At 36.1% G+C, this 16,431-nt stretch overlaps 2 protein-coding genes across 16 annotated transcripts in view; one reads left to right on the forward strand and one right to left on the reverse strand.

Annotated features, from left to right (window-relative positions):
• The window catches only part of pptc7a (protein phosphatase targeting COQ7 a), a 31,051-nt gene extending 23,696 nt beyond the window's left edge, over positions 1–7,355 (forward strand). Inside the window, exons 6-7 of one of the 2 annotated variants that reach the window (XR_015497028.1) lie at positions 3,741–4,552; positions 4,654–7,355. Coding sequence is in view for 1 of the 2 variants with exons in the window: in NM_001007378.1 (NP_001007379.1) it covers positions 3,741–3,799 (59 nt within the window). In the remaining variant the exon portion in view is untranslated. 2 annotated transcript variants of the gene reach the window in all.
• rad9b (RAD9 checkpoint clamp component B) overlaps positions 1–16,431 on the reverse strand; it is a 122,917-nt gene that overhangs the window by 86,419 nt on the left and 20,067 nt on the right. For 8 of the 14 annotated variants that reach the window (XM_087263604.1, XM_087263605.1, XM_087263613.1 and 5 more), the window contains one exon: positions 13,679–13,797. In XM_087263604.1, the coding sequence (XP_087119730.1) occupies positions 13,679–13,797 (119 nt within the window). 14 annotated transcript variants of the gene reach the window in all.

The raw sequence follows: 16,431 nt of genomic DNA on the forward strand, positions 1-16,431 counted from the left end.
AAGTTTTTAAATATATTTCTTAATGTTGATTGTTGACAAATCTGTTAAGTTATTGTAAACCTTGTACTAAAATTCTACACTTCCTGACAAAAGTTTTGACGTTGATCCCAGTTGTAAGAGCAACAAATAATAACTGGACTTCTATATATATAAGTTTATTCATAAACAAATTTCGAGAGGATCACGTGCTTATGATTGTTCACAGCTGTTCCAAGTTTAGCTAATGACTGATTATCCTATCAGACGATCCTTAACTCACTATAAATAACCAGACTTTTCTCCTCTCAATATCTTCATCTTGAAAAAATCCCCCCACCCAACCCTACTTTCCCTCCTTTCAAACGGGCGTCATGGTGGCCAGCGATTAGCGCTGTTGCCTCACAGCAAGAATGACCCTGGTTTAAAGGGTCACGAAACACCAAAACACATTTTTTGAGCTGTTGACAGTGGTATATGTGTCCCACACTGCTAAAAACACTATTAAGACACCTATATTTCACTAAAAAGTGTAAATTGGTTGTTTTTGCGTTATTTCAAGCAAATTCGTACTTCCGGTTTGAAACGAATTTTTGAAGCTGCGTCACGGTCATGACATAATAGCGTGTATTCCAGTGTGCAGACTGGGTGTCTGTGCCAGAGTGAGTCTTATTACGTCTTACAGTGTGTTGCATTAATGCATGAGTAATGCTTGGTTCAAACCAATCAGCGCGCTCTATTGTGCAACTTCATTAATATTCATTACTATCACCGTGTTTTCAGGACAGAGACGCCACGTTGTGTTGGCAAAACAAGCGTGAAGTGTTGCTTTTATAGTTTGCTGCAGTTAAGTTTCGTTTTCATTTTCTCTCTGTGAGAGCTCAGCTGGAGTCACGTGTGGATTAACAGTGTACGCGACGCGCGACAACAATAACTTACGTGTCTAAGGAGGATTATTGTTTACCTGAGAGCTGTTCTCATCTGCAAACGCTGAGATCTGCATTCGTTTGTAGTATTCTCTTCATAAAGACGCGGCTCTAGTTGCTGGTGATTGTCCTGTCTCTACAGATTTGGTAAGTGAGCGACCAGTTTATTCAGTTTGTTCGTATCTAACAAACTATTGCACCGAGTGCAAACATGTTAGCACCACAACCAAACTTTAACCTCGTGTAGGATTTTTTACCGCATTTAGTGACCGGAATAACACGCGCGGCTTTCTGACACTACCTGCCGTGTGCATCTAAGTTTCTGGGAAATGCGGAGGTTTTTTTTCTCTCATTCGCCGTGCGGTATCAAACATTGCATGAAAAATACACGCTTAGAGCAGCTCCTCAAATCAAATATCTCGTGTGTCGCGAGGGGCATGAATGAATTCCCTGAATGAAAGAGCCAAACTGCAGTTAAAGTCCACCATTTAATAATTTGGCAAATAATTCGACTACAGATGTCCATGTAGGTTAAACACCATCACTTTCTCATGTGTGTGTGTGTGTGTGTGTGTGTATTTTGACTCTGAAACTCGAGCGTGCCCAAATAGACACTCCCACACCATCCCACTTTTCTTCCTCCGACACTCCCCCCTAAACAGAGCTGGACACGCCCACTTTTCTGACTTTTTCCAAAGTAGAGGTGTGAAAACACCCTGCTGAAACGAGGGGGTTTCATGGCCCTTTAATTCCTTTCCAAACCAGACGGCATTTCTGTGCGGAGTTTGCTCGTTCTCCCCGTGGTCGTGTGGGTTTTCCCCGGGTCCTCCGGTTTCCTCCCACAGTTCAAAAACAAGCCCTCTAAACAATTAATCAAAATACATTAGCTAAACTCTGAGTACACTTTTCAGCATACATATCCGACACTTAGCTACAACAAGCAAAAAGGGGAGTCATCGAGATCTACCTGAGCTCAAACGTGTATAGTGCCACCTGCGATATTGATGTGTGTAAAACATAATCTGTAAAAGATATGGACGTAGTATCCGTGACGTCACTCATGGAGTGCATTACAGCTCTAAAGAAAAATACAAATGATAAAGGATCTTAAATAAAACAAATACATTTATAGAGAAGGTATACAAGTATATAATTTAACTCACATTTTATACATAACATTTTATATTAAAAACATTTTAACAGTGGGGTCAATAGAAATTTGCTCTATTTTGGAGCCAGGACTAGCGGAATTTCTATGAATTGCAGTTTCAGTTACTTCCGTATTACACAGCAAAATCCTCTGAGTAAAGTTTAGTCCATAAAGATAGTATTTGGTCGCTGTCTAAAATGAGTTAATGTTACTCAAGTCAATGAGACAATGAAAGGATTAATTGGGTGATGATTGAGCACTGATGATGAACACCTGCTGTTAATAAACAGAAGCACAGAAGAGAAACACAAAACTACAACTGACTTCAGTCACAGCCTCAGCTGAAATATAATACATTGAATCTCTTAAAATCTCAGCAGAGGATCATTAAGCAACTCCGCAGACTGAGCTGCTTTACTTTTTACCAACCGGTTTGCCCTTATAAATAGAGGGACCAAATACTCTCTGAACTGAGTAAATCTTGCTCAGAGGATTTTGCTGTGTAGCTTCAGGAGGGAGAGCTGGAGGTTGCCACTTAGCAAGGGTTGTTTGCATCCACATGGTCTTTGTTTTGGGTGAATCAGTGTCGAGATGACGTCATAGAAAGCGTCTAGACCCAGAATTTGCAGGAAAACCACAGCATTTCAGAAAAATGCCAAATTTGAAAAGTTGTGGAGTTTGCTTAATTTTGAGATAAATTCAGCCATCGCAAAATTGCAAAATGCTGAAAGCATTAAATATTAGTCTTTATAATAATATTTAATATTTTTTCAGCTGCAGATTGTCAAATTTAGTTTGATGTGTTTCGGATGAACAGTTCTTTGGATAGAAACTGCTGTTTTATTCAATATTAGGTTGTGGCAATTTTACACTCCTAAATGACTTGCTTCTGATGTAAGAGTCTAAATTATCATATGCATTTGTTTATATGGTCTTTTTAACCAAAGAAGGCTCACACAACTTCCAAAGGCAAAGTGTGTGGTGTGGTGTGTGGACTTTGGGGGTTTTACGATGTGGTCATATGTTGATTGGTCATTTTGAATGTCTCAGTATTTGGGCTTTGGTCACATGGTCAAGAAAGAGACAAAAAAGCTGGTAAACGTTGGCTTTGGCTTTTTTCCTGGGCTGTTCTTTTCCTGCTCTGCTTCATTTCTCTGGCTATACTGCTCTCTGCCTCTTTGAGGCCTATTTGCTCTCTTACTTCTGATAACTTTATTTTAATTTAAGCTGGGTACAATTATTATCATATGTTTTATCATTTCATATTTTATCATTTTAGATAGTTATTTTGTAATTAATTAAGTTGTAACCATAGAGAATTATTGTCATTAAATCATCTTATTTTCAAGTATTTGTGAATAATTTTTAATTTAACATTAACACTTAATTGCTCCATATTGCAATACAATATGTGATTGTATTGTATTGCAATATGGAGCAATTAAGTGTTAATGTCAACGCTCTCCCACATTTTAAGCTATCAATACTGCCCCTACTTCCGTTTTTGGCATAAGATTGCAGAAGAATGGTTTGACTTGAATGTACAATTTTTTATTGTAGTGTATACTGATCATACGGCAGAACTACAGTTCAAATCACTGTGGTTAAAACCCATTCTTACACTAATGATATTGTAGATATCCATTAAATATTTGGCACTGACAGCACACCCTGTTTTCTTTGTATAGGAGGAAAGCCAGATGACATCACCGTTCTGCTGTCAATCGTAGCGGAGTACACAGACTGACGCCTGCGAGGGCTGCAAAAAGCCTCTCTTGTTGTCTTCCTCTCAGTCACAGGACTGGCGGCTGTTTCCTGCTGGCAGGATCGAGGGCTGTTTGAGTTTGGCTTTTCTGGCAGGGACTCGGAGCCCACATCTGTTTCCTTGGGTTCCTCAGCCTTACTAGACCGTACTTTCACACGATGTCGACGTCTGCAACTAAAAGACCACCTTCAATGCGGACTGAGTTGTGCTTGACAAGGGCTTCAACGGGTGTCCAACACTTCTCCAGTACGTCTGTAAGAATGTTCCTGTTGTTCCGTGATGAATTGATGGTGTCGAAAGGAGCCAAAAATGAAGAAAGAATGAGGAGAAAGCTAAGCAGGAAGGAATACCAGGCTGATTAGGGACAAGCCTGGGGTGACCATATACAGTTAATGTTAGAAAATTCAAAGGGGGGCTAATAATTCGAACTTCAACTGTATATGATTACAAGGTGGCCACCAACAAATTTTGTACCACTTCCACTTTTTGACAACAATCAGGTAGGCAGTAACAGCTACCGTCAGACCTCAAATGTGTAACCTCAAAAGTAACTACGCTTAACGATAGCCTTTTGAAATAATGTTTTCAACCCAAGCTCATTCTTGAAACGTAGCCCCGCGGACGTTTCTGGAGACTGCGATTTACGTGGCCGGAGGTACGTAAGGCCGCGTTTAGTTTTTTTCGCCAGCCGACGGCTCGCCTCCGAGTGGAGGGCTTTCCAGATGCAACCAGTTTGTCCGCTTAGCTCACAACAGTGGGTCGGCGGAGCGGAGGCCCCGGAGGAGGAGGAGGAGCCTGCCGCGGGGGCGACGACCGGGATCGGGTCCGGGGAACAGCAGTTCCGGAAATCAGGTAAGACGAAAAATGGAATCCGAAAAATAAGGGCGAGAACGCGGCGGGATCCAAAAACCGCGCACAGCGGCCTCTCGCGGATCCGCGAAAACAAAAACCGCTCGAATACGTACCTACCGGGACGTAAATCGCGGTCCGCAGAAACGTCCGCGGGGCTACGTTTCCACAATGAGCCCAGGTTGAATGTTTTACTAGATCAAATTAAAAGAATAAGACAAAATTTACCCAAAATTTCCGAGATATCACCTCCACCTATTTTTGAGGAACAAGAAAGGAAAAAACTCTGCTTATTTATTAGTTCTAGGGCTGCTCGATTTTGGGAAAAATCATAATCACAATTATTTCGGTCATAATTGTAATCACGATTATTTAAAATGATAACTTTTGAAGTCAAAATTATAAGCGCTCCTGGAAATATGTTTTTTTTTTAAATAAATATTTCCCAAATGATGTTTAACAGAGCAAGGAATTTTAACAGTATTTCCTATAATATTTTTTCTTCTAGGCTTATTTGTTTTATTTTAGCTAGAATAAAAGCAGGTTTAAATATTTTGAAACCCATTTTAAGGTCAATATTATTAGCCCCCTTGAGCAATATATTTTTTGATTGTCTGCAGAAGAAACTACTGTTATACAATGAACTGCTTAATTACCCTTATTAAGCCTTTGAATTGCACTTTAATCTGAATGCTTGTATTTAGAAAAATATCTAGAAACATTTTATGTACTGTCATCATAGCAAAGATAAAAGAAATCAGAAATTATATATAGAAACTATTATGTTCAGAAATAAGTTTTTAAAAATTCTTTCCATTAAACAGAAATTGGGCAGAAAAAGGATTGCTAATATTCAGGAGGGCTAATAATTCTGACTTCAATGTATACATACAGTTATTTTCCTCCCTGCAAAGCAAAACAAAAATACAATAGAATAAAAATATGAAACAAACTGTGCTTTAGGGATTTTCTCTATAAGAATAAAACTTTAGCTACAAAAATCCTTCAGTCAAGAGCAGAGGATTTTCTCGTTTTGTTTGATTGATGATAAAAACAACATCGCGCGCTGTCTCTTTAATGGTTTCTCTTTCACGTGTCTTTTGATCCTCAACTTGTAACTCGTTTGTTTATTACACAAATGAGGGTTATTATGAATACTCACTAAACACTGCGTTTTCACATCTATTTGACCATTAAAGCGCTCACATTAAGATGACTTTAGATGTCTGCGCCTCGTCCGTTTCGCTAGGTGTGCGCGGTCAGCGGAGGTGCGCGATGCGGCGCCAGGCGCAAGTATAATTCCAGCTTCAGTGTGCGAATGAGACCGAATGCTGACCGGCCGCATGCTTCTGGATGATAAGCACGTGGTCTTTCGCGCTTTTAGGAGCAACAGCTGGAAAGAGGGCGGTATATGATGCAATAATCGTTTATCTCGATTAATGCTTTTTCATAATCGTTTGAAGCCAAAACCGCAATCGAAATCGGATTTTCGATTATTTGCACAGCCCTAATTTTAGGGTTTCAATGCATTTGTCAATGACAATCCCTCCTCATCAATTAGCAAAAAGTTAACTGGGATGCCACCTCCACTTTTTTTGAGGACAAGAAGTCAAAAACTCTGCCATATGTGTAATTTCAGTAAGTTTCACAGCTGCAATGCACTTGTCAATGACAATCCCACTTCACAGCCCTCTTTTTCCAAAATGAAATATTATGGTCACCCTAGACAAGCGTCCCAAAAAAGAAAGAAGAAGCATTAAAATGGAAGCGTCCTGCCATGGGAGTGTTATAGAATTGCTGAAAGCCAAGGGAGATGCTCTCAGGAGTCTTGAGATGGCATGTTTTGCCTGTTTACGATCCATCTAAAAAAAGACCCCCCCCGATCTGTATATGCTCTGGATAGTACATTAGGCATGAATGACTACTACAGACTCTTCACTAGCTGATGGATTGTTTGTATTTCGGAGAGTACGTTTAAGTCATTATGTAACTTTACAGTGCTAGACTGATTATGATGCTTATCAACATCGAAATACTGTCAAAGTTACTGTTCAACCATAGAAATGCCTTTCTTCTGATATATTAATTCATGAACCATTCTCAGTTCTCATTGTGAGAAATGAGAGTCGGGTGTTTTGTGCAAGCGATTTTAAAGCATAGAGTAAATGACTAAGTTCTGATTTGTTTGCTTGGGGAGAGGGGAAACTTTTCCCTTCATATTTATTAATTTAAAACAGTATTACTCCACCCGTTTGAGTTTTTAACGAAGCAGCGTGGCAGACTGCAAGGGATTGTGGGATGTGTTGACAGGGGAAAAAAGTCCCACTTAAACCACTTTTTAAGAGGTTTACATGCTTGTGGTGTGTTTGTGTGTGTGTGAGAAAGAGAGTGTGTGTATGCGAGATGGGAGCGTGTATGATGTGTAGATATTTGGAAAACCGGCTGTATATTTATGTAGGACATGTATGCATTTGGAAAGTGTAGACTCGTACATGTCTGATGTATATGAGAGTATATTTGATAATTATGTGGATTGTGTAAAATATTTTTCTTGCTTTTTTTTTTGTAAATTTTAATTTTAAAATATCCCTCGAGGTGTTTACGCACAAAGCTAATGCTAGCATCTGTGAATGCTTTCAGTGGGTATGTCATGGATCACATGATCGAAATAAAGTTCTATTTTTTATAACTTCTGTTGGTTGCCTTTTTTTAATCAGCTATTTTGTGGTTATTTTTTAGAGTAAAGATTGAAGCAATAAAATAAGAAACACTAGCTTTATAGAAAGTTATACACTACCTGACAAAAGCCTTGTCGTGAATCCCAGTTGTAAGTGCAACAAATAAAACCTTGACTTGTAGTTGATAATTTGGAAACAGCGTGTCCGCGGGGTCTTAAAAAGTATTATAAGTTGATAAATCAATTATGAGAAAATTAAGGTCCTTAAAAGGTAATTAAAAGGTCTTAAATTTTGTTCAAGCGTTGTCCTAAGTCAGGGGTTCCCAAACTTTTCAGCACGCGACCCCTAAAATAACAATGCCAGTGACTCGCGACCCCCAATATCCTCTGAGGTGGTTTTAAATACAGAAAACTTGCATGCAATGGCGCGCACACCAATAGACCAAAGTCTATTCTTCGTTTAATTTTTTTAATTTATGTCAGTGCTCTAAATGGGCCAGAAAGTTTAACCTGGTGTTATAAAATCAATCTGCTGCAACTGACGCCATTGCTGTCTTTAATATAATGTATTGACCCCAGGGGTTGCAATCCAATAGAACAAGTAAATAAGCTACTATAGTAACTATAAACAACTGTTTTTTTCTCTTCAGTTGGTTATGGCCTAATAATAATAAGTAGATTTTTGGAAATCACCAGGCGACCCCCCTTCATTTTTCCGCGACCCCTCAAGGGGTCCCGACCCCCACTTTGAGAACCACTGTCCTAAGTGTTTGACTCCCAAAAAACCGAGCTTATCTGAGCATTGTTGCATGGTTGTGCTCCATTAAGTTCTTTAACTACAACTGTTTATTAACAACTGTTTATTAAGTTAAAGGTTTGATACTGATTAGAACTGGCGATGAGGTCTTAAAATATTCTTAGAAGGTCTTTAAAAAGTCTTAAAAAGGTATTGAAATTACCTTTAGAAATTCCTGCTTATACCCTGGGAAAAATGGCAGAAGGTGGATTTTTCTGATGAATCATCTGTTGACCTACATTACAATCATCACAAATACTACAGAAGAACTATTGGAACCCACATGGACCCAAGATTCTCACAGAAATGAGTCAAGTTTGGTGAAGGAAAATCATGGTTTGGGGTTACATTCAGTATGGGGGTGTGTGAGAGATCTGCAGAGTGGACGGCAACATCAACAGCCTGAGGTATCAAGACATTTGTGCTGCCCATTACATTACAAACCACAGGAGAGGGCAAATTCTCCAGCAGGATAGCGCTCCTTCTCATACTTCAGCCTCCACATCAAAGCTCCTGAAAGCAAAGAAGGTCAAGATGCTCCAGGATTGGCCAGCCCAGTCACCAGACTTAAACATTATTGAGCATGTCTGGAGTAAGATAAAGGAGGAGGCATTGAAAATGAATCCAAAGAATCTTGATGAACTCTGGGAGTCCTGCAAGAACGCTTCCTTCGCCTTTCCAGATTAATATAATAATAAGTTACTTGAGTATATAATATAGACAATATATAATTCAAAAACATTTACATTTATAAAAGTACAAAGAATGTATGTATTTATTTAGATGCTAATATCTCTATAAAAAAGTATGCATCTCCACAGATAGGGTTCTTACATCTTTTCAAAAGTCAAATTTAGGTCATTTTCAAGCACGTTTCAGGTGCATTTTTAAACTTTCAGCACTTTAAAAGTGGGAAAAATTGCATATTTATTTGTAATACAGCAGTCAGCATTTGAAGTGGATCAGAAATGTTGTCCTAGGACAAGAATGGGGGATCAATAGTTTAAAGACAACTTTGATGCAAGATTTTGATCCACTTCAAATGCAGACTACTGTATCAGAAAAGACAGATAATAAATACATAAAAAAGCAGTAAGAAGTGAATGCAAATATACAAATAGACAAGTGTATGTAGAGCTATATTACTATATACAATGTTATATGTGCAGCTGTTATGTGCAAATTGACATGTAAAGTGTGTTGTTAAACAAGTGTATATGTGTATAAAAGTGTATGGAAAGTGTCACAGCAAAATCCTCTGAGTAAAACTTACTCAGTTTAGATAGTATTTGGTCTGAACTGAGTTAATGTTACTCAAGTCAATGAGACAATGAAAGGATTAATTAGGTGATGATTGAGCACTGATGATGAACACCTGCTGTTAATAAACAAAAACACAAAACTACAACTGACTTCAGTCTCAGTCTTAGATGAAATCAGCTAAAATATAATACACTGAATCTCTCACAATCTCAGCAGAAGATCAGCTCGATCAATAAGCAACTCAACAAACAGCAGCTTTTCTTATTACTAACCTGTTTGCCTCATTATAAAGGACCAAATACTCTCTAAACGGAGTTAATTTTACTCAGAAGATTTTGGTTCCACAATTATTATTATCAAGTGTTCATGAGATGGATTGCCTGAGGGAAGAAACTGTTTCTGTGTCGGGCTGTTCTGGTGCGCAGTGCTCTGTAGCGTCGACCAGAAGCTAAAGGTTCAAAAAGGCAGTGTGCCGGGTGTGAGCGTCCCAGAGTGATTTTGGCAGCCTTTCTGCTCGCTCTGGAAAAGAACAGTTCTTGGGGAGTAGGGAGGGTTGTACCAGTGATTCACTCAACAGTCTGAACTATTTGTGGATAGTACATTAGGCATGAATTATACTATTTGTGTATAGTATAGTATAGTATATAAAAAATATATTTCTAGATTAGACACTACACACATGCCTATACGTCTTCATTAGATAGTACATCCCCTTCAATCATTGTCAAATGCCTAGATTGGTGTAATGGTTATAAAAAAGCATTATCAAAACTGTATGAACAACTGCAATCTGTTACTTCCCCCTCCACAAAATGTTTTAAGGAAGAGTGGGAGAAACAATTGGGAGTGGAAATTTCAGAGAAAATGTGGCAATCGGGTTTGGAGGATATTAATTCTAGACATTGTCTTATTCAATGTAAAATAATTCATAGGTTACTTTATTTAAAGAAAAAAATACATTGAATCTTCCAAAATATTTCACCTCTTTGTGACTAATGTAATTCATCAGATGTGGATCTCTCACAGTTTTATTTTTGTTCTAAAATACAGAATTACTGGAATGAAATTTTTGAGGTGCTTTCCGAGGTGTTGAAGTTGCAATTACAACCAGATCCAATGCTTTTAATTCTGGGATTCTCTGAACAAACGCATTTGTTGTCAAATACACAATATAAAATGCTCTCATGCTGCTTACCTACTGCCAAAAAGCTACTGCTACTGTTTTGGAAAAATAAAAGGCATCCCCTAAATGTAAACTATGGCTTGGAGAAATTGCCTCTGTGTTACATAAGGAGCGAATTACATACTATTGGAAAACAAAACTTGAACAATTTGAGAAAATTTGGAATTATTTTATCTGTTACCTTGAAAATAACCCTCTCATAATAATGCATCATTTCTGTAATGTTTTAACATGCTTTGTCATCATACTCTGTTGTTCAAACACATCAACAACAAGTTTGCTGGTTATGTGGGTGGGATTATTTTTAATATTATTATTTTTTAATTTCCATTTTGTTTTTCCTTTTAAATTTTTTATTTGCTTTGCCTATGTTATATGTGGACAAAATATGTAAACAGAATTATTTTCTTCTTAAATCTGTCTTCAATAAAACTTATTTGACAACAAAAATATTAATTTATTTAATTTAATTAATATTTATTAATAAAAAAAAAATATATATATATATATATATATATATATATATATATATATATATATATATATATATATATATATATATATATACACAATTACTTTTCAAACCTTAAAAACCCTAAATTAATGTGTTCAAATACTGCAAGTAACAGATGAGCTCATAAAAGTGGCATGTATAATATTTATACTGAGTTTTATAAAAAAAACAGTGTTGAATAAGTGGAGCATGTCACACTGCAGGAGACTGATGTCTACAACCCACACAAAGTTAAGTAGCTCTTCTAAATCACACAAGCCATTTGCATCCTGATGAATTAACCGGATTACACCACTGGATGATTCTTTAAGGCCACCTGCAGAAAGCAGCTTTTATAGGTCTAGTTTAGTGGGGGGTTTGGCTCTTGAAGAGAAATAAGTGACAAAATGACACATTTCTACTTCGCGTTTATTTTAATAATTTTGTTTGTTTTGCTAGTTTTTTTTTTATAATTAATTTGTTTCTTACGTTTGCTTGTTTCATTAGCTTGTTTGTTTCTTTTGTTCGCCTGTTTCATTTGTTTGTTTGTTTTTTGGGGGGGGTTGTGTTTTTTTTGCTCTTGAAGTGAAATAAGTAACAAAATTACACACTTATACTTCACATTTGTCATGCATTTCATTACTTTTGTTTATTTTTGTTTCTCAGTTTCATTTGTTTGCTTGTTTGTTTCATTTGTTTGCCTGCTTGTTTGTTTTGTTAATTTGTTGCTTGTTTGTTTAATTTCTTTGTTTTCTTTTCTGTTTCATTTGTTTGCTGGTTTGTTTCGTTTGTTTTGTTCATTTCATTTGTTTATCTAATTTATTTGCTTGTTCATTTCATCTGTTCATTTGTTTGTACATTTAATGTTTGCTTGTTTGATTCATTTATTTCATTTGTTTGCTTGTTTGTTTCATTTGTTCATTCATTTGCTTGCTTTTTTGTTTCATTCATATGTTTTATTTGTTCATTTCATTTCTTTTTTTTCTTGTTTCATTTGTTTGCTTGTTTCAATTGTTTGCTGGTTTGTTTAATTTGTTTAATTTATGTTTCATTTGTTTGCTTGTTAGTTTCATTTGATCATTTATTTGTGTCATTTGTTTGCTTATTTGTTTCATTTGTTCATTCATTTCATTTGTTTGCTTGTTTGTTTCATTTATTTCCTTTGCTTGTTTGTTTCATTTGTTCATTCATTTGCTTGCTTTTTGGTTTCATTCGTTTGTTTTATTTGTTTGTTCATTTTATTTCTTTGTTTTCTTTTTTGTTTCATTCGTTTGCTTGTTTCAATTGTATGCTGGTTTGTTTAATTTGTTTATCTCATTTGTTTGCTTGTTAGTTTCATTTGTTCATTCATTTGTGTCATTCGTTTGCTTCAGTTGTTTGCTTATTTGTTACATTTGTTCATTCAGTTAATTTGTTTGCCTGTTTCTTTCATTTTATGCGTGTTTGTTTGTTTGTTCATTTTTATTGGTTTTTTCGTTTGTATGTTTCATTCGTTTGTTTCATATGTTTGATTGTTTGCATCATTGGTTCGTTTCAAATGTTGTCTTCTTGTTTGTTTAGTTTGTTTATTTCATTCATTTCATTGGTTTGCTTGTTTCTATAATTCATTTTTTGTTTGTTTTATTACTTTGTTTGTTTCATTTGTTTGCTTGCTTTATTTGTTAGCCTGTTAGTTTGGTTGATTTGTTCGTTTGTTTCATTACTTTGCTTTATGCAATAGTTTTTTGGAGTTCCATCATTTTCTGCTATAAACTGTTAAATGGCATGAGAGCCTGAAATGTTGTGCACATTATAGTGCACAAGTAAGTGGATGAAGAAGAAATTTTTATAATAGCTGTGACCTCGACATCATGAGCCTGAACTAATGCAATAGCCATCAACTGAGCTGCCACATTAAGAGCTCAAATGACAAAACAGGCAACAAAATAAAGTTATTCTGTTTCGCAAAATGACTGCATGATCTAATTTGTCATGCTTCTCCCTCGCACATTTTTCCCCAATTCAACAATTGAATCTTTCTTTGGATAATGTGGTGAATTATGTATACAATATCAGTAATTGCTACAGTGTTATGTAAGCATCGTTTCTCCAGCAGGATTTTAAAGCAGTGAGTCAAAGCTTCCTCTGACTCATCGGTGGACACACAGAACATGGAGTCCTTCAGAATGTGTTAGTTTTTCGATTTATCTTCTCCAAGGTGACCAAACTCATCTGAACTGTGTGTTTAGGTCGACATTCCTCAACAGAAAGTGATTCTCGCCCACCTCAGCTTCTCATCCTCACTCAAAGTTTAATGTTTATACTTTTCCTCTTATCCCTCCAAGAACAGTTTGTCGATTAAATATGCATTGGACTGAACTAAAAAAAGATAGCTTACAACTTTTTACATTAATAAAATAGTACAAGAAGTGCACTAAAGACCTAGCGGCAGCCTTTACAGCAATATTTAAGGAACATTTCAACAGGTAATATAACATTTAACAGCAGAAAGTAGGCATTTTCTGTCTTAGACTACTGAGTTTTTGTAGTCAACGAAATGTAGCTTGTCCATGGATTTTTGTAGTAGGTGTTACCCGAGTCAGGTTAGCCTAAGGCATTACCTGATTGTCTCCTGTGTTCCTCCGTCATCTTCGGTGTCGCTGGCATAAACCAAGCTTGGGAAATCTGCAGCTTTACCATCTCCGCTATTATATACAGCCCCAAAAAGCAGCGATCGGATCTGAAATGAAACCCTTGAATTAAAAATGAAAAAATCTGAGGGATTTTGAACAAATTGTAGCATGCCAATTCCACAAAAACTTGTATTATTTATTGAGTGTGAGACAGAGAGAGAGTTTTAATTTTGTTGTCATTTCAGCTTCTATGCAATGTCATGGCAAAAAGAAAATAGATCAAGCTTATCACGTTTTATAAATACCAATTTTGTATAATTATAAAAATATTCTAACAATTAAAAGTCATCAACAGCAATAAATAATGTACAAGGTAAAATACATAAATAATGATAATAATTATAATATATAAGATAAAAATCTAAAACTGTTTTTTAAGATTTCCTTTTAATAAAAATTTTACAATTTTAGATGGATTCACATTTAAAAATATTTCCTTTAAAGTCTCTCCAGATAAAAATTGTTGTCTGATAACAGTAGAAATTAATGTCACTGTATTGTTTACAATTTTATTACCTATGTATATTTTTAGACCACATTTATGTGCAATGTATATACTGTAAATTTTCTTTTTCTTAAACTCTACTATTTTTTATATATATATTTTATATTAATGTTAAGCACCTTGGGTCTGAGAGTAACACAATTTCGATTCTCTATATGTCTTGTACATGTGGCTGAATTGACAATAAAGCTGACTTTGACTTTGACTTTGAAATAGGGCGTTCCACAAGAATATGTTTAACTGTTTGGTTTTTGTTGCAATATAGACATTTTGGTGGTTCTTCTCCTTTAAGTAAATGATCATGCGTGAGTCTCGTGTGTCCAATGCGGCATCTTCTATAAACAATCTCATCGTGTCTTGACTTAAAAAATAAATCAGATTTTTTTCCTATTTCTGGCTGAATTTGAAAAAGTTTATTTTCTTGGCACTGATCCCATTCTTCATAGAGTGTGAAAAAAAGATGTCTCTTGGTTTAGTAACTATGGGCTCTATTTTGACGATCCAGGTGCAAAGTCCAAAGCGCAGGGTGCAAACACTTTCAGGGCGTGTCCGAATCCAATTTGGCTATTTTAAGGAAGGAAAAATCTGCTTTGCTCCACGGCGTATGGTCTAACAGGGTTGAGCTTATTCTCTTAATGAGTTATAGGTGTGTTTTGAGAATAAACCAATCAAAGTCTCATCTCCCATTCTTTTTAAGAGTCAGTTGCATCGCGCCGTATCACATTTGCTAATTACATGACGGACTTTGTAAGTGGAAAAACTGAACCCTTCACTAGTGAGAAAACAGTTAAACAGCATCAGCAGCACGAGACTGAGAGTTGAGCCTCCTCATTATTTACTTTCACTTTCACTCTCGTGAATTGGGAAACGTGTAGCACGCACAGACATCCATTAGACTATACATAATTCATTTAGTTTATTAAGCGCAAAGATTTGTTTCAAAACTATTTCTAAATTCAGTTCTAATTTCAGGCAAACAAATAAATGAACAATAATAATGAAGTGTGTTCAAAAAACTGAGTAATATCCAAATACACATGCTGAGCCCCATATGGTCTAAAACCTGACAGGTGGACAAATATATGCTTGTTTTAAATAAAACAAATATAAATGTGCATATAATAAATAATACTGCTAATAATAATAACATTATACAAAAGTAAATTGTTATGAATAAACTGAAAAAGCCCCCCGAGATGAAGAAGTTATTTTACTAATGTAGAGAATAATAATTTTTAAAATATTTTAACCCTTTAATTCTTTTTCATTTGTAAAGATATTTGCGTATTGCTGTACATCCTGTGTGTATTAAGCAATGTGTAAGCAAGGGCACACAACTGACATACTCTGCGCGGGACTTTAGACCTCCTCTCAGCTGGTCTATTGCGCATCCTATTTTAGTTCCTCAAAATAACAACGCGCCAGCAATGCGCCTTAACTTTTTTAGATCAGAACGCCTATGGGCGCACATATGAGCGCCAATGCATTTGCTATTTTTAACAGCGTGGTGCAAAACGTTAAACTAACTCTTGCGCCGAGCTGAAACTAGCAAACAACAATTGCGTAGCACCTTGCGCCGGATGCATTTATATTTTTTGCAGTTTTATTAGCTGTTCAGTCTAAACACAATTCACCTGTACCGCATGTGTTTGGACTGTGGGGGAAACTGAAGCACCTAGAAGAAACCCAAGATAAAACAGGGAGAACATGCAAACTCCACACAGAAACACCAACTGACACGGCTGAGATTCAAACCAGCGACCTTCTTGCTGCATGCACCAAATATGTTGTTTTTTTTTTGTCAAAAGGTTCAATATGCTTATCTATTAAAACAAAATGACTATTGCTTGATTTAAAGGACGGCTGAATTGGACCTGAAGATTGGATACTGAATATTGGAACTGAAATAAAGGGAAGTTTATGTGTACATGTACTACAACTAATACTTTTATTTAAAAATTCTGGTCTAAATTTACTTCTGACTGATTGACTGCATTAAAATTCAGGCTATTAAGCTGATTTGCCACACTGCTTTAATGATGGAGGACTCTAATCCTTGAGAATTGTTCAAATTTACTACACTTTCGTTATGTTTGTGGCTGTTTTTGCCCAATTGACTTTCATTATAATGACATTTTTTGATTGCAAAGTCATGACAGCATGTAATCATGCATTC

This window comes from Danio rerio, chromosome 8 (assembly GCF_052040795.2).
Source record: "Danio rerio strain M-AB ecotype USA chromosome 8, GRCz13ab, whole genome shotgun sequence".
Taxonomy (NCBI): Eukaryota; Metazoa; Chordata; class Actinopteri; order Cypriniformes; family Danionidae; genus Danio; species Danio rerio.